The 25652-nt window shown below is 41.1% G+C and overlaps 2 protein-coding genes across 5 annotated transcripts in view; one reads left to right on the top strand and one right to left on the bottom strand.

Annotated features, from left to right (window-relative positions):
- The first annotated feature begins 7494 nt into the window (after positions 1 to 7494).
- On the top strand, positions 7495 to 8279 carry MIXL1 (Mix paired-like homeobox). The gene is made up of 2 exons (XM_062489329.1): positions 7495 to 7782; positions 7863 to 8279. Exons 1-2 carry the CDS (start codon positions 7495 to 7497, stop codon positions 8277 to 8279), a joined length of 705 nt encoding a protein of 234 aa, XP_062345313.1.
- Positions 8280 to 10984: 2705 nt separating this feature from the next.
- The window catches only part of LIN9 (lin-9 DREAM MuvB core complex component), a 38844-nt gene continuing 24176 nt past the window's right edge, over positions 10985 to 25652 (bottom strand). For 2 of the 4 annotated variants that reach the window (XM_062489333.1, XM_062489330.1), the window contains 9 exons: positions 24968 to 25125; positions 23741 to 23874; positions 22664 to 22783; positions 22390 to 22491; positions 17586 to 17666; positions 14193 to 14318; positions 13661 to 13843; positions 13460 to 13557; positions 10985 to 12180 (listed from right to left, as the gene is read on the bottom strand). In XM_062489333.1, the coding sequence (XP_062345317.1) occupies positions 12075 to 12180; positions 13460 to 13557; positions 13661 to 13843; positions 14193 to 14318; positions 17586 to 17666; positions 22390 to 22491; positions 22664 to 22783; positions 23741 to 23874; positions 24968 to 25125 (1108 nt within the window). In that variant the 3' untranslated portion in view covers positions 10985 to 12074. The remainder of the gene's footprint in view (positions 12181 to 13459; positions 13558 to 13660; positions 13844 to 14192; positions 14319 to 17585; positions 17667 to 22389; positions 22492 to 22663; positions 22784 to 23740; positions 23875 to 24967; positions 25126 to 25652) is intronic. The other 2 variants (XM_062489332.1, XM_062489331.1) reach the window with 2 other exon arrangements.

Here is a 25652-nt window from a genome sequence, read left to right on the forward strand (position 1 = left end):
TGAGAAGAAGCAGGGAAGCATAGGGAAGCCATGTGAAGGATTCTCCAGTCAGTACCTCTTACAGAAGGAAGACTTAGTGGGTTTTAATAGCACCAGGGCAGCCAAGGGCAGAGAAAGATCATGGGTTTGTGTTCATATTGTAAAAGGCATCCAGCCATACTGGGACAGTTCTGGTTCTATGTGTTGTCTTCTGGTTTTGAACCCCTGGAGCAGAACTTGCTTCACATTTGGATCCTTTTCTCAATAAGCATGATGCACAAGCTGTAACAAACAAAAAAGGTAACATTTGCATAAAAATCCATTCATTTCAGCAGCTCATGCTCTCAGATACCAAACACTGCAAGACAGAAACAAAGAACCTTGTGACTAATTTTTTAAGTTGGAGTAGAAGCAAGAGTTTACCACATGCAGAGGACGATGATAAGGTTTTAAGAGCCTGCCAAGAAAAGGTAGAAAACAATGCCCTAACACTGCTTGCTAAGTCTAAGGAGCCTGAAAAGGGAAGAGAGGGGACTGTTACAGTCTATCTGTGCTGTTAGAGGAGGATGTGGCCTCTCTGCTATCCATCACCCTGACTTCCCTACTCTGTGTGTATATTCTGGCTGCACCCTGGCAGGCTGCCTCTCCTAAGTAGGTGCTGAATGAAAAGGAAGAAAACACGGTCCTGTCTTTTTCCTTAGCTCGTGTGTTCTAATCTACTGCCTTATTTTTTTTTTTTGGTTCATTTGCAGATATATTCCTTTGCTTTCACAGTCAATTAATTAAACATTATTGGGAGTTTGGATAACACAGGTATTTTATATACACAACCACCTCCACCAACGGTTCTCAGTACATCTTCATTAAGGAAAATATCTCTAGGAGTTGGGTATGACCCTGTTCAGAACATGTGAGTAAGCAAAGCAATACAGTGCATTCTATTAAATAGAAGCTTCAGGTTCTCTCACAATATAAATACAAATGTAAAATCAGAGAAGGCACAGAGAGAAATTGCAACAAGGATTTGTTTAAGCCTAGGGTTTGCTGCCACAGCAAACTTGGTGGGACTGCCCTCTCATTGCAGAAGCACCAGTGAGGGTCAGGTACATGCACTGTGCCATTTTTGGAGTATCTCAAAACCCAAAGGTAAGCTGAAGTTTTAAGTGAATTTAAATTCAACACTGAATATCCCCTGCTCTTTCAACCAGCCCCTCCTATCTCCAGGTAGCTTCCTCCCTACTGCCCTTTCCCTCTTCCCACCCCAAACATTTGCTTTTATCTCCTTCCCACTCCCAAATCCTGAATCTTCCTCTCCCTCCATGGTAGGGAGCCAGTTGCCAGCCATCAGATGTACTCTGCTCTTGCCCTGTTGCTGTGTCTGAGTCTTCTCTGAACCTGGGCATCTTGCCCCAAATCTGTTCCTCTTGGGAATTAGCAAATACAGCCCCTTGATCTTTTCATATGCATTTGCTGGGTTTTTACGCCTCCCTGCCTCCCCCACCGATTCCTTCAAGGCTCTCTGTGTGTCTGAAGCTCTTATCAACTCCTAGGAGCAGAATACACGAATGGCACCACCAGGTCTTGAAGTCATGTCTCACACCTCTCAGGAAATGGCTCACCCCACCAAGTCACATCCCCCTCCTAAGCACAGGGCTAAAGTCACAAGATACTATTAGTTCTTCATGGCCAAAACCAAGGAGACACAGCAGCTGAATTTTCAAAGGAAAATAAATTGTGCATATATAGAGGTAATCAGGCCTGAGCCAAGCAAGGCAGGCATCTTTCAGAGAGAACATAACCTCTTGTCACATTGCATTTATTTTAACCCTCTATCTGTGCACAGAGCTGCTGGGCAAGCCTGGTGTTCTGAAATAACCTGTGCTGGGATTGATGTCACCAGGCTCTGACATCGTTCTGGTTCTCCAGTGCCATGGGCTCTGTCACACTGGAGATGTGCCCCAAGTACCTTTTGTACCCCTGTGAGTACAAAAGTGCTGAAAGGGGTTCAGCCCAGCCCCTTGGTCACAGGTCACACCCAGGACACTGTGACAGCACCATCTCCCTTTCACTCCCCAGTGCCCAGGCAGCCACTGCCCACTGGGACAGCCTGGAGTGTGGCCAAAGCCCATTTCTGACCTTGCAGGAAGACACTGGTGTATCCACCTCACTGTGTCCCAGCTGGAGGCGAACACACTCCCTGGGCTGACCAGCAAGGCAAGCCCCCTCTTCCCTCTAGAGGACTCTGCCAAGGAGGGACTCTCAGGAACACAGCTGAATATCCACAATGGACAGGCAGCTTAGGCCTTTCAGGAATGTATTTCAGAGCATCTGCAGACCATGCCAGAATGAAGACTGTACACAGCCCATCCCGGTAAAGCTACTCCTTGTTAAAGCTGTGAGGATAAGAAAAATGACAACTCTAAATTAAAAACATGACATCATTGTAAGATCTCAGAACTCTGTACCTAAAAGCCTGGATGGGCCTCAATATATAGATTTTGTGTCTGTACATTGGAAAGACCTGGTAAACCTCTAAAAGCATTTGGAGGTTGTAAATAGCTTTGTCACAATGACTAGAAGCAATCAAAGGGAAATTAAATATTCCTATAAAGATTTCCTCTTAGGCAGAATGAAAAAACCTCAAAACCTAAGCCTAGCATGTATTAACAATTTCTGCTATCAAGGCCCTGCTACAGAAGCTGGAAATTATATGGTATTTTGCTGCCAACGGAAACTCTGGAGCAAATGTAGTTATATATGCAACCATAAAAATGTGTCTGAACTACAATTAATTTAGTTTGTGAGATAATTATCCAGGGATTACTTCTTCAGGTACAAGCTATCCAGGGACAGCTTAAACTTAAGTCTTAACAGCAAAAATGTGGTATTAATTTTTCTTAAACTTTCTATAAATTAATGAAATCAGGTTTGTGTGACCACTGTCCCTTCTTCTGGTCAATCTCCTAATACATGGAGAGGGACTTTTTACAAGGGCATGTCATGACAGGACAAAGGTAAATGGCTTCAAACTATGAGTAGGTTTAGATTATATGTTGTTAGGAAAGAATTCTTTACTGTGAAGATGGTGAGGCCCTGGCACAGGTTGCTCAGAGAAGCTGTGGATGCCCCATCTTGGAAATGTTCAAGGCCAGGTTGGATGGGGCTCTGAGCAGTCTGGTCTGGTGGAAGGTGTCCCTGCCCATGGCAGGGGGGTTAGAGCTAGATAATCTTTAAGGTCCTTCCCAACCCAAACCTTTCTATGATTCTGTGATAAGACTTGAACTTTTGGGCCAATTTCAATTAAAACTGATGTAGAAATTGAGATCTCCGAGATACCGAATCCTTGTAAATTTAGTCAGGTTGACAAGAGACTACTAAATCTCCACTACTAAAAACGTTAGTCTCGGGTTTAGTGACCAGAGAATTCATGCTGAAGACAGCCACCAAAAAGAAAAAAAACAACAATAAACCTTGCTGGAATGACAAAAGACTGTGCAAAAACTGTGTCCCTGCGTAGTCCCAAGGAACAAGGGATATGACATCTGACAAGCCAGAGGAGTTTGAACACAGCCAAGACTGGTTGCAAATCACTGCATGGCAAAACCCCTGGTGTCCCATTCCCTCCAGGACTGAGCAGCAGAGCTAACTGCTAACTAAAAAACTAACACGTTAGTTACTCAAAGGGGTGTGTTTGTCTTGTCAGCAAAGTGAGGACTGGGTGTCACACTACTGCCTACTCTTGCCATGCATTCTGGGATGCTTCCCAAGCTCTAGTTCCTCAAGTCACATAAGGCAGGATCTTAAACTGCACATTTAAAAGGTAGCCCCAAGAGCCTGAGAGAACCTCCCCAGCTTTACATGCAAAAGGCTGAAGAGCCAGCTAGCTAGAAAACTCACCACAGGGCCTATGTCCCCCTGCTTCTCCAAAATTTTGGTGTTTCACAGCCTGTCTTACCCTTGCTGGATGCTCAGTGCTGGCATCAGTGATGTGAGAGCGTGTTCCCTAGCTGAAGCTTAAAACCATTTTATTGCAGGCAGAGATGCATTTTGTGTTGTGAGTCCTCTTGGCACAGACTTCTCAGTGCTGAGGCACTCCCAGCACAGACAAAAGCAAAAGAAGTTTCTCTCCTGACAAACAGAGTGAAGATCAATATAAACAGCTTCTGAAGTGGCCTGTAATTTTTGATATCAACACAAGGCAGGCTGCTTTTCCCTTAGAGATAGCTCTCTCAGTTTTAGCCATCTTAATTTCAAAAAGCAAGCCACTTCTGGACTTCTGTCACAGCTCCTGCTTCTTAAGGGAAGACATAAAATCCCCCTTTGTGCCTTGGTGGGACCCAAATAAAAGCAAATCTACAAAACAGGAAGAGACATAATTGTATGTCTTCTAAATGCTTCCAGCCCTTACCTGGGTATTACCCTATGCAGATGCTGGCACCTACAAGGCAAACTTCCTTGTCAGACTACAAGGGGCACAGAAGGATGGAAAACTACTTGTCAAGGAAAGGAAACTCCACTGAATCCAGACACAGCACTTTTTCCTTGCTGCAGAAGGCACACTGCACTACCCCACAGGCACAGCTTTTAGGACATCACTGGGATGATACTCTGTGGGAGCTGGGGAGAAGTATGCCAGCATTGGGAGGGGAGAGAATTGCCAGAAGGAAGCAAAGAGCTCTCTTTCATGCCTTCCTGCTTGCCTGGGAGGAGACAGAAGCCTCCTATTCTGATGTCTACTTGACAGAACACTCCTTTACAATCAGTACTAGCCCCCTTGCTTTTATTCCACCTTAGATCTGTTTCAAACCAATCCAATACAGAAGGGTGGCCATGAGGACGCCATGGACAAAATTAGTGTGTGATGGTCTGAGCAATAGGAAAGGGAAAATATGATTCCTGGGCTCTGGTCTTGCTCCAGAATTGCTTTGTTTTTGCAAAAGTACATACCACTGGTAAGCAGAAAAGAACTCATCACCAAGGTATATGAACATGCTGGTAATAGCCAGCCAGCCCAGACAGGGAAACTGAGGCAGACTAGAAATAAACAGAAGTCAGCACCTGCAGGCAGGCAGCACGGCCTGACCTGCTCACAGCAGTCTCATCCACTCACAGCTATGTCTGCTAGAAAATACAATTGTCAGCAGCCAAGTAATGAAGAGACTGAGTGTGAGCCCCACACCCTGGGGCCCGTGTGCCTGGGCTGCACCAAGGGCACAGAGAGCATTTTGCCCACAATTCAGTCACACAGCATTTCTTATTCCACACAGCAGAGCCACAGGTCATGCTGCCACCCTGGACAACATGGAATGCCACAAAATGCAGTGTGGGAAGTAATTTTATTTCCATTGTAACAATGTAGACTTTAAAAAAGTCCATAATTGCTTACATCTGTATCTCCCCATGAAAGTTTTCAGGCCTGGGAAGCCTCACTGTTCTTTTTCTCATCAAGGGAAGCGTGCCAGCTGCTGTCATGCATACAGAGCTATTGAAACACCTCTGGAACCATAAAGGGCAAGGGAACCGAGGAGGCTTTTGGCCTGAAGGATGTCACAGCAGTCAGAGATCAAAGAGTTAGCCCATTTCCAGATTTATGAGTTGGGAACAGGTCTATTAGCTGCCAGTACTCACTCTTTCCTGGGTATCTGTTCAATATACATTGATAGTTGGCTTAATGGGAAGTCTGACACTGAAAACCACCATGCTTCTGGGCGGTCTTTCTCAGTTTTGTTCTCTGCTAATTCAGAATCAGATCCAGGTGGGGAAGTCGTAGAAGAACCCCAGATGGGATCCCCTCATTTCCCTCCTGCTCCATCTGGGAGTATCCTCACACTTGTACAGCCACCCTGGGGGTATTGGTAACCCATAGGTAGGAATCCCAGATCGGGATTGAAAAAACCCAACCAACAACCCCCAACTGTTACTACTGTACAGTTAATTTAAGTTGGGTTAATTCCTTAATCACACAGTGTGGATAACTGCTCAGCTAAAGGGAAGGCATCAGGACAGGGGTGAACAGTGGGGGGCCTGTGGTGCCAGCAGCTCTTTAAGCCTGGGCTGCTGCTGAAAGAAAATCACATGTATGTGTGTGAAAAAACACATTTCCTCAAAAACCTGCTCTCTGTCTGGCAGACTTAATCAACCTTAACCAAATCCTAGAAACTATATCCTTATAATGGAATAATTCCAAGCAGGATTAAATCTTTCAGAAAAGAAACCTCTACTATGTTTCTCAGGAATATTATTTGATGTAAAATACAATAAAACATTCATCATGTAAATATAACCTAGAATAATACTCTTTTGCTGCCACCTGTGGCATCTTCTATATCTGCATAGAATCTGCAGGGTGATTCAACCCTCCATGAATTTTTCACTAAAAACCTTAAATAATGCTGTCTTGTGCTTTCTGAATCACCACTCACCTGTGCCCTTTCATTACACTGCTAATTGAGAACATTGTACAAGTTTCATTTCTCTGACGGCTGTCTGCAGGCTACAGCTCAAGATTTTGGGAACAACCTAGAAACTTCAGTCATGAAAGCACCTGGACCGCCGCATATGTAAAAGCACAAAGGTACAAATGTTTTAGGAACAAAACTACCAAAACCAGCTTTGAACAATTTCAACATGGTTTTCTGTACGAAATAACTTTTCTCAGGAGGCAGTTATAAAAAGAAAAATGAGGACAAACCATTTAAAGTGCCTTGGTGTTGTTGGGATGTGAGGGAAGGTTTCAGAGACCTCTCTGTCTGGGAATCAGCTACGGCAGAAGCACACGGGATGTGCGAGTACGATGTGTAAAGGCAAGTAGTGGAAAAGGTGATGACACCAATGTCTGCCTCTGCCCTGCCTGAGCTGCTGTGGCTCTCCAGGTGCATTGAGCTTGCATATTAAAAAGAAAGAGATGTTTTTACAGCAGCAGGCACAGCAGGAAGCTGTATACCACCCGCACAGCTGGCAGCGAAGCACTGCAAGTGGAGCAAGTCTCGGCCAGGAGAAGAGATAACTTCTGTCTTCTTTATGTCTCACACCATGCGCGATCCATTGCCAAAGCAGTCAGCTACTTGGGAGCACCTACTTCCACATCAATAGCTGGAGGGAGTGAACTCTATAATCCTACCAGCTCAGTCAGATGCTGTATCAGAAATAATCCAGCCGCTGCTCTGGGTTCTCTCCGGGGTGCCAAACTCCCAACACCCAGTTGTTTTGCGTGCGGATGCAAAGCCCCCACTCTCCCTCCTGCTGTCCATGTTTCGGGCGGGAAGTCGAGGGCTGCCAGCCATCACGCACCCCCGACAGGCACGCCTAGGGAGGGCATCACTGAGTCCTCTGGGCTGAGCAAGGCAGGGGCCGCCGCAGTCGGGCACCCCACCGGCAGCCCGGGGCCCGGCGGGGTGCCCGGAGCTCACCTTCCCCGCGGGGCCGCGCCGCCCCCTCGAACCCCCCGCCCCTGCCGAGCCCCCTCCCCGGCTATAAAGCGCGGCGGGCCGTCCGGGCCCCCTCCTCGCCGCTGCCATGGCCGCGCTGCGCTTCGGGGCGCCCCCGGCGGAGCCGCCCGCCTTCCCCGCGGGCCGGTGGGCTGGGGGCGGCGGGCCCGGCCCGGCCTCGCCCGCCCTCAGGGCGCTTCCCCCGGCGGCGCCGTCGGAGGGGGCACCGGCGGCCTCGCAGCGTCGGAAGCGGACCAGCTTCACGGCGGCGCAGCTGGAGACGCTGGAGCTGGTTTTCCAGGACACCATGTACCCCGACATCTACCTACGGGAGAAACTGGCCGACGCCACGCAGATCCCCGAGTCCCGCATCCAGGTGAGGGGCGCGGGCTGTGCCGCGCCCGCCGCGCCGGGGCCGCCCCGCCGCGCTCGCTCACCGCCGCCCTCTCTCCCCAGGTCTGGTTCCAGAACCGCCGCGCCAAGTCCCGCCGCCAGCGGGGCCCGCCCCGCCCCGGCCCCGCCGCTCCGCCGCCGGGCTGCCCGCGGCCGCCCCGCTTCGCCGCCCTGCGCGCCCCGGAGCGGCCCCGCTGCGCCCTCTCCGGGGTGGCCCGCACGGAGGACGGCTCGGCCCCATACGCGTGGCCGCCGGCCCCCGGTTTCCCCCCCGGCCCCGGCTTCGAGGGCTTCCCGCCTGGCCAGCCCGGCGGGGCCGAACCCGCGCCGTTCGCGGGGAGCGCCGCCGGCCCCTTCCCGCCTGCCCGCGCCTTCTGCGGGCAGTACTCGCCCGTGTCGGACGCCGAGGACACGAGCGGCTACTCGGAGTCGGGCTCGGAGTGGGAGGAGAACGCGCTCGGCGCCTTCCGTGCCCTCTGAGCGCCGCCGGGGCGGGACGCGGCCCAGGCGGGGGCAGGTGAAAGGCGCAGCCCCGGCCGCGCTGCGAAGCCCTCCCGCTGGACCCCGGCCCGCGGTGCGCTGCTCGGGGGACGAGCGGTCACACACTGCGCTACCTCACCACTGCTGCTCTGCCACTGTTGCACTTTATCCGGTAGTAATTGATTTTAACTATTTATTTAAGAAAGATACGGGTCGGCTCCATCAGCTGAGGGCATCTTTTTACACTGTATTTAAAACTTTCTTTTATCATGTTTAGTATATCTATTTAACCTTCTTTAGCCAAAAAGCTAACCCAAATCTCCACTGTGTTTTGGGAGTGGGGGGTGGTCTTAGAAAAGAGAGATGGTCTGTCAGGGTTCTTCAACCAAGGAAAATAAAATAAAGGTTACATTTTTGATCTGCTTGTGTGTGTACCTGGTGCAGGGGTGAGGTTTCTTACCTTGGCTGATGGTGGGGTAGAGAAGTGGTAGATATCACACCTGCACGTTCTTGTCCCAGATCCTGGAGAGCTACGGCTGCAGTTTAGATGTAGATGAGAGACCTAAGGGGCCTGAAGAATAGGTTTCAGAAACTCCGCCTTAAACCTTTCTCTGTCAGCATTTGTCTTAAATCTGCCCCAAACAACCATCCCCATCCCTAAATGAAAATGGAAATGTCTGGCCTAAGTAATACAAACCCCCAAATCTCAAGTGTTCAGACAAAAGCCTCCAGTCTGCCACTTAAACCAAGAGAAATGGGAATGTTTTGTGGACCCTGTAAGGGTGGTTTAGCTGTAGGCAGGGACTACACAGAAGCTGTCCACATGATCATTGGCTGAATGGCTCTGCACTGAGAACAGCAAAATCAGTAACAACAGAAGTCTCTCCTCTAACTCAATTTATTGAGGAAGGATACATAACTCTGTACATATTTTGAGGATAAGGCAAATTCTTCCTGCTTACAAAATAGTACTTCAGAGCCTAGCAGAGCAAGCTGTAAGTTATGGAAAAGCACCTGAAAGCCAGAAGCACAGGAAAAATGACCCATGTACTGGTGGCAGAAACACCCTGTATCAGGAATCATACCCTACAGAATAAGGTTACCAATTTACAAAATGCCTCAGTCCTACCCCATAACATACCTGTGCTTGTGAGATCTGGGACAGCTAAACACTGGTTGGACTACAAGCTTGCAAGGTGAAGCGGCATGGCAAGGTTGCTGATTAATCATCCATCAAAAAAACCCCAGAGCTATCCTTGAAAAAAATATGAACCAAAAAACCAACCAACCTATTTCACACACCATCTGTCCCAAGTGGACTTGGGTGCTATGCTGGGGATCAGGAAAAGCCCAGAAGTGAAGCACTTTCAGAAGAGACAGAAACTGAGACCATGGTTTCTTGGGGGCTCAGGGTAAATTCAAATTTACTGATTATAATAAATCAAAGTAACATGTTCTGCTCCTGCAGACTTAGGTACAGCAGTTGCAATGAGCTCTTGAGACTCGTGCTATGCTTGGGGCACACTCAGCAAAAGCAGCTGCATTTTTAACTGTCACCAAAATTAAACATTAGCTCTGACCCAACACATCAGTACCCAAGGAGAATGCAGCCTTTCAGAGAAAAGAAATGATGTGTATATTCACACTGCCTACATTAAGTGGGACAAATGACATGTGGAAGTACACGGCTTCTCACAAACAACAGATCTTTCTATGATATATTACCCTGCAATAATGAAAAAACCTACATCAACAGAAAACATGCTGGAGAGCACATTTAAGTATCCACATGTAAAGATCATCATACCTAAAGAATCAGAGTCGAGATTGGAGTGTGGTGGTTATCGCAATGGTGGTTATCCTATTTTGTGTCCAGTTGGATTGTCATGAAAAGCAGGTTCCCAAATCCTCTGGTATGTACTAGTGTCTACAACTTGTCTCCCTCTCAGTTTGGGATGTTTGCTATGAACAGGGCCAGATTACCCTCCTGGTGTTGTACACTGGGAAATCCTGCTCCTCAAAAGCATTCGGTGCACAAGCTGAGCCTGAGTCCCAACAGAGCAGGATGGGATCAGAGAGGTGTGCAGAGGGAGCTCAGGCACGTGAGCACAGGGGTACAAGGGAATGGTTCCTTTTTCCTGAGTTAGCTGTAGAGCAGATTACTTCCTGTCTGACTGAACTTATGTACCTTAAACCAGGCTTTGGAACATTTCTCTATTTACATGAAAGGGCCAGAGGGAGAGGACTCCTTTTTGTCTTCATCAAACAGATGGCAACACCACAAAATAACGAATGACATCATTACAAAAGCAACTGCAGGGACCACTACAATATTCTATTGCATTATGAGAGCTAAGTTTTCCTGGGCAACTCAGCTAAATTACTTTTAATCATTATTTTATAGTATCCCTTGCAAAATTCTAAAATACCTTTTAAAACAGCTACTCACCTCGTCCTTGTAACATTTCATTTTCAGCAATTAGCTTCTCTTAAAAAAATGACCCGAGACCATCTGCAAAAAATTTTGCATTTTTGTGAAATATATCAACTCTCATAGGTCAATTTATTCAGTTACAAATTTCATTGAGAATAAAAGATTTATGCATTTCTCTTAATTAACAGAACAAATTTAGCTAAATATAAACTCTGCACTAAAGTTTTGCAGTGGCACAATACCAACACAGAATACAGAAGCATCTTTAAACTATACAAAATTTTAAAATTGAAAATAATCCTGTTTACATATTCTTTATACATTAACATATAAAAGACCTTATTTAATGAGGCATCTAAAAGAATCAAAAACACCTCTACAGCTATCTCTGAAAATCCATACCTGGAAACAATTCATTACACAGAAGCTTTACAAGACTATTTAAACAAATCAATACACACTTTTTACAAGATTAACATTCCAAAAGGTATAGGCAGGTTATCACTTCTTATTTTTGCAGTTTACATCACTGGTTATCTTTAATTATAAAAATCTTCATATTTATATATGGTGGGTATAGTTGAATAACCAGTCATCTAATTTAAAACTTGTGCAAAACAAACAAGAATTCGGAAAAACAATGTTTAACCAGTCACTTATATAAAATACCACCTAAAGCACTTCTTTTGCTCTTTGTGAAGGGAAAAGCCACAACTTTCCAGAAAGATATTGGTTTACAGTTACGTTTTTATATTCCTTCATTAGACTCCTTCTATAAGTTATGATAAATTAAGAGTTCCAACAAGACATTGACTGATCGATAGACCTGCCCAACATCCTCCAGTTTACAGCTTATGTTTGCTGGCTGTATCCTGCTGCTGCTTCCTTAGATCAGGAATGCCTGGGCTTCCCAAGGGCTGACCTAGCAGCTCTGAAGAGCTACACAGAGGTGTAGCTTTACACAACAAAGACCTGCCATGAGGCTACTAACTCATGCCATTTCCTCTTCAGCACTTCTTAACATACCAGGAGATTCAACAGCAAGAGGTGTGCAGAATTAATCTGAACTTTTAAAAACTAAGCTCAAATTATATGAAAGTATGCTTTCAAGTTTACTATAATCAATGCAATTACTAAGAGACTACCAGTTTGCAAAACTACTGCATGTGAATAACAAATGGAGAAATCTAATGTAACGCTGGCCAGTAATGCTGGTTTCCTTAAGAAGCAGATATATTATATTTAAAAGGGTCCTTTCTGAGAGGTTCTCGTTCCTTATCTTCTGGCAGTAGGGTATTTGGTGAAGCGTATAGAAAGGAAGATTTTCCAGAACTACTTGCTGTACACTTGAAAGGAAGTTTTCAGTCTCTGTTGGTATTATTAGCTGCAAAAGCATGTAAGTTTCCCATCTGGCTCAGACCACTCTGAATATGTGCCACATGGATCTCAACGTTATTCTGAAAACAGCTACAGGAAGAGAAAAAGAAGGAAAGAAATAAATGTTGAACCCCATATGTAAGAGATATGTCTGAATATCTCTAAGGTGAAAAATGAAGAAGTGAACCTGGCCTGTACAAAAATTCAGCTGAATTGAAGAACAGTACTTACAAATACAACTTGACAGAGAAATATGGGAAAATACAACTTGCAAAAACAGCTGCAAGAAATCAAAAGTCACTGACCTGGGCACTTAAAGTAAGGTTTTAACATGACCAGAGTTAGTAAAATTAAAATATTATGAAGAGGTGCTAAAATAGACAAAATAAGTACTGTGAAACGGAAACATCATCACTGTCTTTGCTGGTACATCAGCCTTTACTTGAATCAATTCCAACATGCAATTTGCAGGGCTGATTATAAAGAAGTTCCACTAATGTCTGAGGTTTGATTTTGTTTTTCCTAATGAAAAATGCTACAAAACAGTATTTCTCAATAATTATACTGAAATCAAAAGGCTATCCTACTATCTTTAGAAAATTTGAAAATCACATGTGAGCCTCATGTTATTACATAGCAATACAAGTAGCAAGGGTATAAAAAAATATTTAGCATTTAGGTTTATTTTCTAAATGACATAATTTAGCAGCAAAAAATGCTGGTCACAAATTGCTGGAAGGTGCTGGGTACTCCAGACAAGTATCACTATGCTCTTGCTACCAAATTCTTGGTATTTTTATGATACCTCCTCAGGCAGCTGCTTGAGATAACTGTTGAAAAAATGGTCCATCTAGAACAGATTGGCCTTTGATCTGGCACAATACGGCTGCTCTTCTGTTTCTTAGCATAAAATCTTGCCAATGGAAGCTTCTCAGAACCTCTAATTCTCAGAACCTCTAATTCTGAATTTTATAGACAAGAGGTTTAATATGCTAAAAGAATACTGACACTGTACTGTTCTCTGGTTTAAAAAACTTGTATTACTACTGGGATTTCAAAAGCTGACAATGTTCTAAGATGAGTTTTCAGTTGTCATAAATTAATAAAGAACAAGAAAGCCTACAAGTTGCTGCACCAATTTAGCCCTTTAAAACTTTTTTTCAACACGTTACTTCACTGATAGTTTCAAATAGAAAACTGCTCATTTCACATTCCCTTTAAGAAGCCCACCTTTTATATGGGTCCCTTCATATAAGCAGAAGTTACCATTAAATTAAACTCCTTAATTATAATCAATGTTCACCTCTAAAATACAGTAAGAACTATCACAAAGTGTGCAATTAAGAATTAAATAGTCAAAAAGTAATACCTGATATTTGAGGAGTCTAATGAATTCTTGATGTCATTTAATGAATCTGTTAGTGATTTAAATTCAAAGGAATTCAGATCACCTCCTTCTGCTAGACACTGTTGAACAAAACAAAAATGTTCTCACAGTTCAGCACAAAAACTGGCAGAGCTTTAACACTATGTATGGTATGGGAGAAGCTATTTTGTGCAAACTTTTTACCTTAATTTGCAGTAATATTGCTGTAAGTCTAGAGATAAGATCAGTTAAATTTTCACTCTCCACACAGAGTTGTCCCGTTGACAAGGTATTTGTTTGTCTGACGACCTCCTGAGCTTCCTCTTCACACCTGCGCCTCAGATCTGTGGGCTGGTCAGCAGGCTGGAGGCCCTGGTCAGGAGCAAGCTGCAGAAATATGAAGAGGAGAAATTATTTGCATATATTCACATATTTGTGAATAACATGCATGAATCATTTGCATTTGGTGGATGTGTGAAATGAGATCATTTCAAAGACAGTTTGTGTGCATATAATACAGTGGGTTTTCTTTATGTCTCCTTAAGAACAGGCCACAGGTATCAGGAAAAGTGTTGCTCAAAGCCAGCTCAAATTCCACAGAAGGAATCCGACACAGCTACCAATAGTTTAATTTCAGAGTGATCCCCACCCGCACCCTATTCCCAGGAAATTATTCTGTTTTCTATTCAGGTTGAGCAAAGCCACCAAGTTCACAGAGATTCCAGCAAAATCTCACCTCATAGCAGTACTGTTGAACTTTATGCAAAACTTTATTTAAGTCTTTGTTTAGTTGTTCTAGATCTAGAACAATAGTTGCATATCTCCTCTGAAACTCGATGCCGATTGGCATGGAATAGGATTTCTGTGGAAAACACAACGCAGAGATTAAAGTTAACACAAAACTGTACAGTTACAGATTTTGAACTCATCAAAAGGAGTTTTTACTTGAAAAGGATACTGAGATATTTGAAATCCCGGTGTCAAATAGGAAAATGTTAACATTAAAATGCAGTATTACTATTTGTAACTCTGAGTGAAACTGTGTAGGTACCAACCGTGCTTTTATTCCCTTCCTGAAATGCTACAACAATCTATGCTGGTAAATCCTGCAGAAGATGACCTGCTTATTCCTCCAGTACCTGGGTATGGCTTCTCCTTACTAGTTGAGCAGAGAACTATCCTGCCAGCAGAGGAATAGTACAGGACAATATGGCCTCGACCACCTCTGCTGCAGGATGGGAGGCACATTTGGCTAATAAATTATTGGTCACTTGAGGATGACTCAGAGCTACACACCTTCTGTTACAGCTAACAGTTCTGCCAAAAAAGAAAGTTACTAGAGCTTATATTTGGTAATAGAATTTTGTAAGCATGATTTTCCACAAAAAGAATAAATACCAAAATAGAGTACCTTTTTTCTTACACTCTTTTCAGACTACAGCTTAACCTTGTTTGGATGATATTTATGAAATTGAAACAAAACATACAATATATTGTAAAATTTCCTCTCCAAATTGCCTCTTGCAAGAGAAGCTAGAGGTAGTCCCAGCCATAGGATTGAGATACAGCTATCTCCTACAATCAAAACTTGTAGCTATAGATTTCACACACAAGGTAAAGCAAATTGCAAAGTCAAGAGCCTCCATCAGGATAATCCTGGTCAAAAATGCAAAGAGTTTCGATTATTAGTTCAGTTCAAAGTTCCCCATTAAACCTAATCACTGAAATAATCTCCAGGGATTTACAAATATGAGTAAACTTAAACTTAACAGGGCTTTAAACTAACACCACAATTTCAGAATTCACTGGAAAGCAGCATGAATTTAGCATACTTTCTGCAGCTCTGGAACACAAAAGAATAAAAATCTTTCAGACCTTCTCCAGTGACCAGTTCCTTTAGAGCAAACTGACCTGCTCCAGCACAGCTATGAAAGCTGCAGACAACTATGAATTCCCTGTTTGAGAGGAAAGGCTAAGGGCAAGAGAAATATTTCTTAGCACCAACACTATTTCTGACCTGGGCACAACCCAAGACCTGGAAACACCGATGAACAGCTAAACTGATAAAAGATGGATGGCTTCCAGCAGATGGAAGCAGGTAACACCTCTGTCACCAAGGATATAGATGCTTCTCTGAGACAACCAGCATTACCTTTACCTTGCTTTTATTGCAGGTCCTTTCAATTTACACTTGTTTATCCAAATGTTTATTGTTTTATGTACACAGTAATTTGTTCTTAGGCTGCAACCCAGACCAGTATGGTGATGTCAAGAAAAATGAGACAAAAAATGTACAGTTGTATACATTAATAGCTTCTCTGAAGGCATCCCCTGACTTGTGTAAATTTATTATTATTATTGCCAGATAATACTGGCCTACATTCAATATCATTTTTGATTTTGGTCAGTTCCAATATTTCTATATTGAATCAATCATTAAACAGAAGTCTTCATGAAGGGATTATTTTAAAACCAAACAGCAGTGGTACTCTTACCAAATGACAAATGTATGAATTATTACCAAAGTCTGACAATTTAAGTACACCTGAATGAACTCAAAGGATTCAATTTTATTCATGTTCAGGTATGTTATTGATGTTGAAGTGAACCGAGATTGGAAAAAGATTCTTGTTCAAAGAGAATATATTTTAAAGGAGAAGCAACATTTAAAGGAGAAGCAACACAAACTCAGTGGCACAAACATAGATGGGGTTGCCAAGGGACAAAGAGGATTAGAAGATGGGCTAAGAATATGATCCAATAGAAAGGTATCACACCCCCTATTTTTATCAGGACAGCCTTGAATATAATGGGATTGCTTTATGATTGCCGGTTTTCAAAAGGAAACAGAGCAGGGAAGAATTTCAAAGTATCTCAAAGTCCTTAGCAGGTTACAATTGAGCTAAAATGTATCAAAGTTAGAATCTACTCAGTTTCCTTCTCAGTTGATTTTTTGCTCTTTCAATTTCAAGGAACAAGGAGACCACTAAAAGCAACAAAACACGTAATTTATGACTTCATAGCCGAGCTAACATTCGGGCTCTTGCTAGAGGAAGGATACTGTCTTTTCTATGGATCTCCTTATCTACCCAAAAGTACAAATCTCTAAGAAAAAAAAATTAAGAGTTGGTAACTTTTCATTATCAGAGTTAGAGGTTGCAATGATATGTTTGAATCTTACTTCTCTTTGCATCTAGTTTAGTTACTAACACACAAATTTAAAAGACAAAACATTTGATGTACAGGAAAAATAATACAGTAACTGAAATGATAAGATTTTGAAGAACACCACCATAGTACAGAAGAAGAAAATTACAGAGACACAGGGATGGGGCAGTAGGAAGCAGAGTAACAGAATGCACATGATCATTGAAGGCACAAATAGAAATCTCACCCCAATAAATCACATATTTCAACATTCAAATATTTTACATGGAAAAAAAAATATCAGCTGTTTTGTTTCAAGAAATAAAAGGGACCCTTCTCCACAAACCTTCCGTACGCTGCAGAGACAACAGCCTAGATGGATGCTGGCAGAAGGCTGAGACTGAGAGCTTCCTCAAGTTAAGTTATAGCCATGGGTGGTAGAAGAGCAACTCTTACAATTCTGATTTACCGACTGCTGATTAGATAAAGTTAGCAAGAAAAACTATTCTGCTGCTGTTGCTAATTATGCTGTAGCTGCTGTGGTACTATAACTTTAAAAGCCAGTAAAGGGCTCTCAGAGCTTTACACAAAAATCTCTGAAATTAGTAACTGTTTTAACCAGAAAGCTGAGATAATAAGAATCTACCATCTGCAAAACAGTTTTAGCATAAATACCTTACCATATAAACTTGGACACCAAATTCTCAAGGTACACAGTATTATTTCCTTACTTAATGTGTTCAGTGACCAGTGCTATCCTGACATTAACATTAATCAGTTTCCAAAGCACAGTGCTTTCAAAGGAGAATCATATTTGAAACAACTGACCTCTCTGACTTGTCTTTAAAAATAATAAAGACACTTCATATCATAGAAACCAATAAAATACAGGTTTTATTTAGACTATACTCCTAACTAAATTTATGTGCATTAGCTTTTAAAGCATATCCTGTTTTAATAACTGAAAAGAGAACATTCTCACCAGCTTTTCTGCTTCCGTATTCATCTCTCTCAATTGTTTGATGTGTTCCTTCTTGATCATAAGGATTTTCGATAACCTGGTCTAAAACAAAGGAACTATTCTTAGAAATAATAGGTCCTTAAACAGTTTTGAAATGCCATAGAAATTCAAGATAAAAAACCATACCTCTTTCTTTCATAATTTAAAATGCATTTCTCAGTTGTTGGTCAAGCAGAAATAAAAATTAATTACAATTAAATGATGGATTTCCAAGAGATTTTTAAAGCGATTCCAAGTGCCCTAAATTGATGAGTGCTAAAATCCATCATCTGAAATTCCCTATAGGAAAACTAATCTGATTTATGGCCAGCTAGAGGCTGAAGAACCTTTTTCTTTTATAGGCTGAAGGAGAGTGAAGAGTGTTACAGTCATGGTACTACAATTAGTGTCATTCACTTTACTACACCTTTTTTTCCAGACATCTCAGATGTGCCCTCCACCAAGCACCAGCCCTTTGTGTAAAACTCCTGCAGTAAACCCTGGTATAGAGATTAGATCTATTTTGTACAGATCAACTCTGGGCTTTCCATTTCCCTCTTTTGTAATGGGAATACCCTGTGTCTCCTGCCCTGGGGACCTAGCTGAAGTGGAAATCACTGGGAGCACTTTCAACGCACTCATCACTCCTCAAAGTATTTGTACTCCAGGGCCATAAGAGAAATCCTAGCTTCATTAAGACCAGCAACACTTTATTAGTGGAGTGAACAGAGCAAAAATTTCAGGTTTTATAAATTCCAGAGGGATTAATTGCATCCTAGCAGTGAAACACGTGACTGGGAGAAATGGGAACTCCGAGTTCAACACACATCTGATTTGTACACAATCCCTTTTGTGATTTTTTTAAGCTCAGTCTTAATGCAGCCAGGTTACTTGCCCTCACAAATTGTAATTAGAAAATTTTTCCAGGATCTCTTTCAGCTAATGAGGAATATTCTGGGAATTTCCATACTAAATGGACTCTTTTTACTTCATAGCCATTTGTTTGAAATTGCCAAACAGCCAAAGCTGGTTTTCAGCTAAATATAGTGTTCCCTCCTTGTATTTAGCCCTGTTTATCCAGAGACAATAAAAGCATCTCTTCTCCACTGTTCTTCCACCAGACTAATCACAACCCAAGCCTTTCCAGACTCCACTCCTTTAAAGGGCTCCTCATCTCCTAAACTTTTGTGGCCCTTTTAGTATCTTTTTCTGTTCACTGCCATCTTTCCTGTGTGTGAGCACAGAAGCCTGTAACACTACTCTGAATTACACATCTGGACACTAAACCTGTAAAATGGCATCAATACTTCTTTCTTTATACTCCAAGTATTTTGCCAGATACATCTTACAAATGGATGGCGAGCCATGGTCAGAGGCACAGAGGCAACACTGCATGGATTATCAGCCTCCCAGTTTCATCTGCTCATTTCTGTCCTGCTGCTGTCCCCCACTGCCTATGCTGAGCCAGCACTTGCATTTTTGCTCTTTGCATTTTGCATGAAAAACCCAATCACAGAAGAGGTAGTGTCAAAAAACAAGGTCAGAAGGGGCAAGAAAGAAAAGTAAAATTGCTACTTGTGAGCTGGATTGTCTCTCTGATCTAGTTTCTAACACACCACACAAGTGTTCATGGTGCCAATAAAACACCTGGGAGGAAGAAAAGCACTGTACACCATCTGCCACTGCTGCCAAAAAGTTACTTGTCAAGCTCTGCTGTCATCACCATCCAGCAACTGCCTAACACATTCTTCTTCATGAAGTTGATGAGTTCCCAAATAAATGCAGAATATATAATTTATTCTCCGAATCTGCAAGGCATTTGATTCTTAACTTCTACTTTGACATGCAGACATGTGAGGATGCACAGTGCTAGCTCTCCATTTGATGAGCTTGGATTTTCTATTATATTCATCCTATTCCAAGATATATTCCAGTGATCAGGATAATCTGACTCTAAGGATTTTCACCGTATCTATCATGTCCACCAACTTTTTCTCACGGGAACATTTTATTACATCGACCTCCATTTTCATTTGCCAGTGAATGTTATAATCCAGTCTATTTGAATAGTCTCAATTTGTCTTGAGAAATTCTTTCCTAAAAGCTTTATTTTCATCACAACTCATCCTGTTTACTGTTGCAATTTATAGCTCTCAATAAACTGGAAACAAGTTTTTAGTACAATGCTTTTCCACATTAAAATAAATGAAGGAACAACCCAACCAGAATGTTCAAATTTTCACTTCTGATTTCATTTGTTAGTCCCAAAATTTGAGCGTTTCAAATTGCAGTGTGTGTGATAACTTACTATGCAATATTTTCAAAATTTTCATAAGGAGAAAACAGCCAAAAATCAGGTTGTTCCTCCTGCATTTAAGTTGGGAAGATTTCCCCCCTTTCCCCACATGCAGATACCAGGTCGCTGCTGTGCCCGTGCTGCATCACCACACTCCCTCTACCGGGCATGCAGCGACTCTGCCAACATCTGCTTTGTCCTACAGCGCTGCCTTCCAATCAGATTTTTTACCCCAAAACAAAAAAGGAAGCAGGGAGGAAAGGAAAAAAAAACCAAACCCAACGTGCAGTTGAATACTTGGAAAAACATCCTTCAAATTTAAATACTGGTAAGAACGTGCAAATGCAATCCATTGATTTTGACTGACCTGCCATACAGTTTCATATGAAATATTTAAGGATACGTTACATAATGAGTTAAAGACTTGGAAAAAAATATTTCTCATTTATTGCTGAATTTATTCTTAATATCATGCTAATTTTTGAGCCAGTCTTCTAATACATTAATCTAGTCTCAGATAATAAATATAAAGATCTAGAAAAACTAAGACAGTGTAGAACAATGATTAAAATAGTTATTACAAGTCCCAGTGTTTGCTTACAACTTCAATCTATACATAAAGAGAATACCCCTAACATTTATTTGTCATTGTATGCATGTGATTTTGGATTCAATTCCTCTTCTTCCAAATTTCAGATAAGGGAAATAAAGGGCTGGGTTGAAATCTTATTCAAAGTGTACTCTGTATTTTCTGTTTTGTCTAAAATTCTTCCCATAAAATTGTTTCTTTCCATCTTATAAATAACTGCCTGGGGATAGTTTTCCAGAAAGTCTTCTTGGAATCAAACAGTTTTTGAGCATTTACTTCCTGAATCAACATTAAATCAGAAAAACAGATTTGACTTTAAGTACCACTCTAACAGAAAGACTAAAACATCCTGAGCAGCAACCCTTAACATAAAAACACATCTGGACTGGTGAATACAGCACAATCAATAATCAGCATTAACCAGTCTCATGTATTTCACAACAACAAATTTCAGTACCTCCTCAAACTTCTAATTAAAAAATTGATTCTTAAAAATATGCTTCAAATATTTCCATAAATGTTTAAACCCTGTGATTTTTGTCATTGCTCAAACAGACAAATGCCAAAAATCTGTGGACTGATTTTGTTCAAAGCATTTTGAAAATCTTCAAGCAAAAATACATATTAATGTGGTATCTTTATAAAATGCCACCATTTGCAATACAAACAATAGGCCTGTGCTTGTCAAACTCAAGATTTCCTTATACTGAGTAGTAATACACAACCAAATGTGACTGACAAATCACAAATTTTCATATTTAAAATGCAGAAACAATATAATAAACAGATCAAATTGATGTACTAAGTAACTGTAATGCTCAGTTCACCTTAGTTACCTAGTCTCACTGATCATACTCTGTGACTCAAACAGGCAGACAGCTGCAGATCCACTTCAGCTGCATAAAGACTGTATTTTATGTATTTCAATTTTACCATATATATATATGCAACTACATCTATTTTAAATTTTCTTAGCTAAGCTAGATGCCATGCCACCTTTTTCAAAATCAGCTTCATGCAAGTCTCCTCTAAGACAAGTTGAATAGATGATTCTGTCAAATAAAATTCATTATGTTGAATGGCCCAAATGTTCGTGTATCATGTGAGCTACAGACACTAATTTGTTCTTTTGACCAATTACACAGACATTAAAATCTGAGAGGCATTTTATTTCTCAGTTCTTAATATTTTAAACATGAATCATTCCAATCTCCTTTGGCATGTTCAAAACTGCTTTCCTTTTTGTACATTTCAATCACAGATCTTAAGCTAAGCCAACACGAGCAATTACATTCCTCCATCATCCTGGAAAATGCTTCAATGTGTTTTAATATTCAGTGAACCCCAGCTTCCTAACATTAGTTGTCTGTGTTCTTCTGAACTGGTGCACAAAAACCACTGAGGAACTATTTTGTAAAGGTGAAAAAGGTATTTTCCGTGTAGTGTTATCTGTAAAATGAATGTTTACTCGCATGGAAATGAGTGCTGCTTTTCTTATTCAAGAGGATAGAACATTATATAACATAAATTGTACATGATAATGCATATAGGCAAATGTTCTTTGCACAATGCAAGTATTTTTTTAAATAAATAAAGAAGTTTTTTTAAAGTCTGCACGCAGAAATAATACCTTTTTTCACACAAAATGGTAGAGCTGGGAAAAATAAGACACTTTTGAAGACCTCTGTGGTCTGAAAGGCAGCATATTTCAAAGGTTATAAACAAGTGAGAAAATTAAGCAGGGAGAATAAAAACAAATATGAACACCTCTTCAAAAGTTAATTTGGCTATTATCATATCTGTCATAAAGTAACAGAAGGTCATTGAACTGCAGAAGAATTGGCAGAATAAACACAAAAGGACAATAAACAACAAAATTAAGAGCTACAGTTAATACTTACCACTTGAATGAGGAATTCTACGGGAAAGCCTCCTAGTGTTTCACTATCTGTGCCTGAAATTTTGTTTTTCCATGAAGATTGTCCTAATAAAGGATCACTGTCCTATAAAGGATAAAACATCTAAGTGAACAGCTGCTTTTTAGAGGGTTTTGCTAAAATTTTGATCTTGCTAAATGATGTCAGAAAATTAACCTCAAAAACTTTTTAAGGTAACAGCTTCAACACGTAACAAAAATACTTCAGTGATTAATACTACTTGAAAATAGTGCCTTACTGTGATTGGAGACTGGAGTGAAGGTGTGTATGGCAATCGGGGAGGAGTCATGAAGAAGCGTGAAGGCCGTTGTTTCTGTCCAAAGGCAGCAATTGGCATGGTTTCATGAGGCTCATTACTCTGTCAGACAGGGAAAGGGAAAGGAAGGATACACTCCAGTGCCTGATGAAGTTTTGTCCTTTTGGAACATATAATCTATTTCTGGGATCTGGACTAGCTGTGCCTATCCACACCCCAACCCAATGGCATGAAAAGATTAACATTTTGCTTTTGGTCCGGGCAGGAGCTTCAAAATCCTAATGTGATGCTGGAGTTTTCAAAATGTTATGGCATCACATCAAATAAAACCTACATGAACATTTCCAAAAATCGTATTGGAAGACAAATCACAACAAGAGTTCAGCAAAGGTTCCAAACTCCATGAGAGAGACTAGAAGAATTATGTAGATCCAGCACTACACAAGATACAAAAGAAAGTGAGGTCCTCCAGAAATCCTGGCAGTCTAGGCTGGACTCTATGTCAGGAAAAAAGCCTAGGAGGTGGGAGATAATCTCCACTTATTTAACCAAAACAACATCCTCCCAGGTAGCTTCATTAGCACAAGGAATTTCAAAATCAATTCCAGTCAATTCATAATACTGATTCGCCAATTCCACAGGCCTTTCCTGACTTCAGCAAATCACAAAGGCCTGGGTTTTCTTGAACATTTTCTGCAAATCCTGGCAGGATCCCATTGCAGAATTCTCTTTGGGATCTTATACTACTCATTGTATTTCTTCATATTGAACTCAGGCTATTGTAACAGCTTACAATAGTTGGTCTAGTAAATTAGTCCACCCTGAGCCATTATGCTTTAACCACAGAGGGTTATCCTGGTCGGTAAAACCATCAACAATAAAAGTTCATTATCCTGGAATTTCCCATGCATCCGCTATGCTTGCTTCTACTTTATGACAATACCACCTGGGTGTAATATTTTTTATTTTCTTGTTTTTGATTAAGACATATGATTGTGGATTTTAAAAACTTCAATTTTCTTATTACAGCTACTTTTAGAATGTGTCATTAATACTTACAAGAACTTCATAATCTGGGACTGTGTGTGTTCCAAGACCTGCCCTGTCAAAAGTCACTCTGTAGGTAGCATTAAGAGTGTCTACAGCATCTATTTGTCCAGTGAACAGACCATCATGGACTCCTCGCAAACGGGCTGAAAAAAACAACAGGAGAACCAGGAAACCAAACATCACAGTGCTATGATACAAATAACAAAAACAGATTTATTACAACTTTTGCAAGTAATTCTTTATATGTATAGTTAAAGACAGATTAAACGGGGGGGTGGCAAACCCAGAAAAAATAAGTATCTAATAGAAATATTACCAAATCTTTCATAAAATTTAAGTTTGCAGGTCAATTATTTCCCAAATCTTATCCTCAACACTACACTTATGTCTAAGAAACTGTTTCATACCAAATACCTTCTGACAGAGAGATTTTGCAGGCAAAAGTCAATTTCCAGATAATTTTGCACAGGATTTCTCTCTGAATACCTCCTCTTATGACTGCATATTTAGCAAAAAACCAGTGTGGAAGGCAGCTCAAGGATACAGGTCTAAGAGGTCTAAGAGGAGAGGCACTGTGGTGCACGCCTGCTCTTCAGCAAGAGCTAAAGGCAATGGTGTTCAACACAAAAAATGCAGTGAACAGTAGTGGCTTGAATAGGAGATGCTGAAGTGAAAAGCACCTGGACGAAAATCAGACAGGTGGGAGGAATTCAAATATGCATAAAACTATACAAAACCTGTGGAATGTTTTCAACAATATTCCTTCCTCAGTTATGTGTAAGGTTTTTCAGTAAAGCAATGTTTAGCATACATGTTCAACTATGCTACAATATCAATTGTTTATTTGTTTCAAAAAGGGTAGTGTTATATTTACAGAAAAATAAAGTTCAAGTTATATATTAGGTCAGATTTTAAACTCAGAAAACACTCAATATTTTGAAACTAAGCATCTCCCTCTCTTCAAAGTTTGTTAGGTATACTAGACATGGAAAAAAACCCTACAATTTGAACAGCAGAAATAATAATTATAATATCTACTTAAGTTTGCACCTCAAAACCTTACCACTGTTTTTAAAATATCATCTAATCTTCACAAGGACCCTTCTCAATGAACTAACAAAAAACCGATAAAATTTTTGATGTCTTACATTTATTATAATTATGTGCACTAAAATCTTACTAAAATCTTTGCAAAATACACTTGGCTGCTTATTTTGTTTGTTTTTAAGAAATTACCTGTAACTTTTGTGCCTATTACAAGTGGTAATGGAATTTCTTCTGGAAGATCTTTGAACTGTGAAAGATCTGCAACCTTCCGCTGCTGCAAAAGTCTGATTTTCTGTCGTTTCTGTTTTAACGCTGATCTCTCTTCCTCAAAGAATGCAGAGGAACACCTGTAATATCATTAGATAAAATTACACTTAAATTCATCACTGTAAACACATATATGTGAAGGTACATCAAATAAAGAGGCACAGTTTAAAAAAAAAACAGTATGAGAAAAAGCTTGGGGTGATGTTTTCAAGAGAAAAAAAAAAAGTCTTGTTTAATGCATTTAGACAATCTTACTCCTCAGAATCCTCACCCTTAAAATAGGAGTCTATTTTATAATAATACTCAGGAATACTAGCTGTTGCATTACTACATCTAAAAAGTACAGCCTCTCAGGATTTTTTCTGCTGACAATCTATCTAGAGCCACAACAAAGGTGAAGCTGGCCCCAGTCTGCTCTGGATGCCAGTTCAACGCACGTGAGGAGCGTCCTGTGAGCGCCCTGGCTGCCAGCACTTCCTGATACACAGGAGATCCCTTTCACATGTGCTTATGAGCCAAATTAAACTAACTGAGTATGAAAGGGCACCAGACTCAGCACATAAAAGGGCACTTCTCTGCCTCATCTCCTTGCACCTGTGCAGAGCAC

The sequence above is a fragment of the Cinclus cinclus genome, chromosome 3 (genome assembly GCF_963662255.1).
Source record: "Cinclus cinclus chromosome 3, bCinCin1.1, whole genome shotgun sequence".
Lineage (NCBI taxonomy): Eukaryota > Metazoa > Chordata > Aves > Passeriformes > Cinclidae > Cinclus > Cinclus cinclus.

What these genes read in the sequence shown, in the direction of transcription:
- MIXL1 (XM_062489329.1), top strand. Translation starts at nt 7,495, where the DNA reads ATGGCCGCGCTGCGCTTCGGGGCGCCCCCGGCGGAGCCGCCCGCCTTC. An exon ending in TCCCCGAGTCCCGCATCCAG is followed by an intron (nt 7,783 to 7,862) that starts GTGAGGGGCGCG and finishes CTCTCTCCCCAG; the next exon opens with GTCTGGTTCCAGAACCGCCG.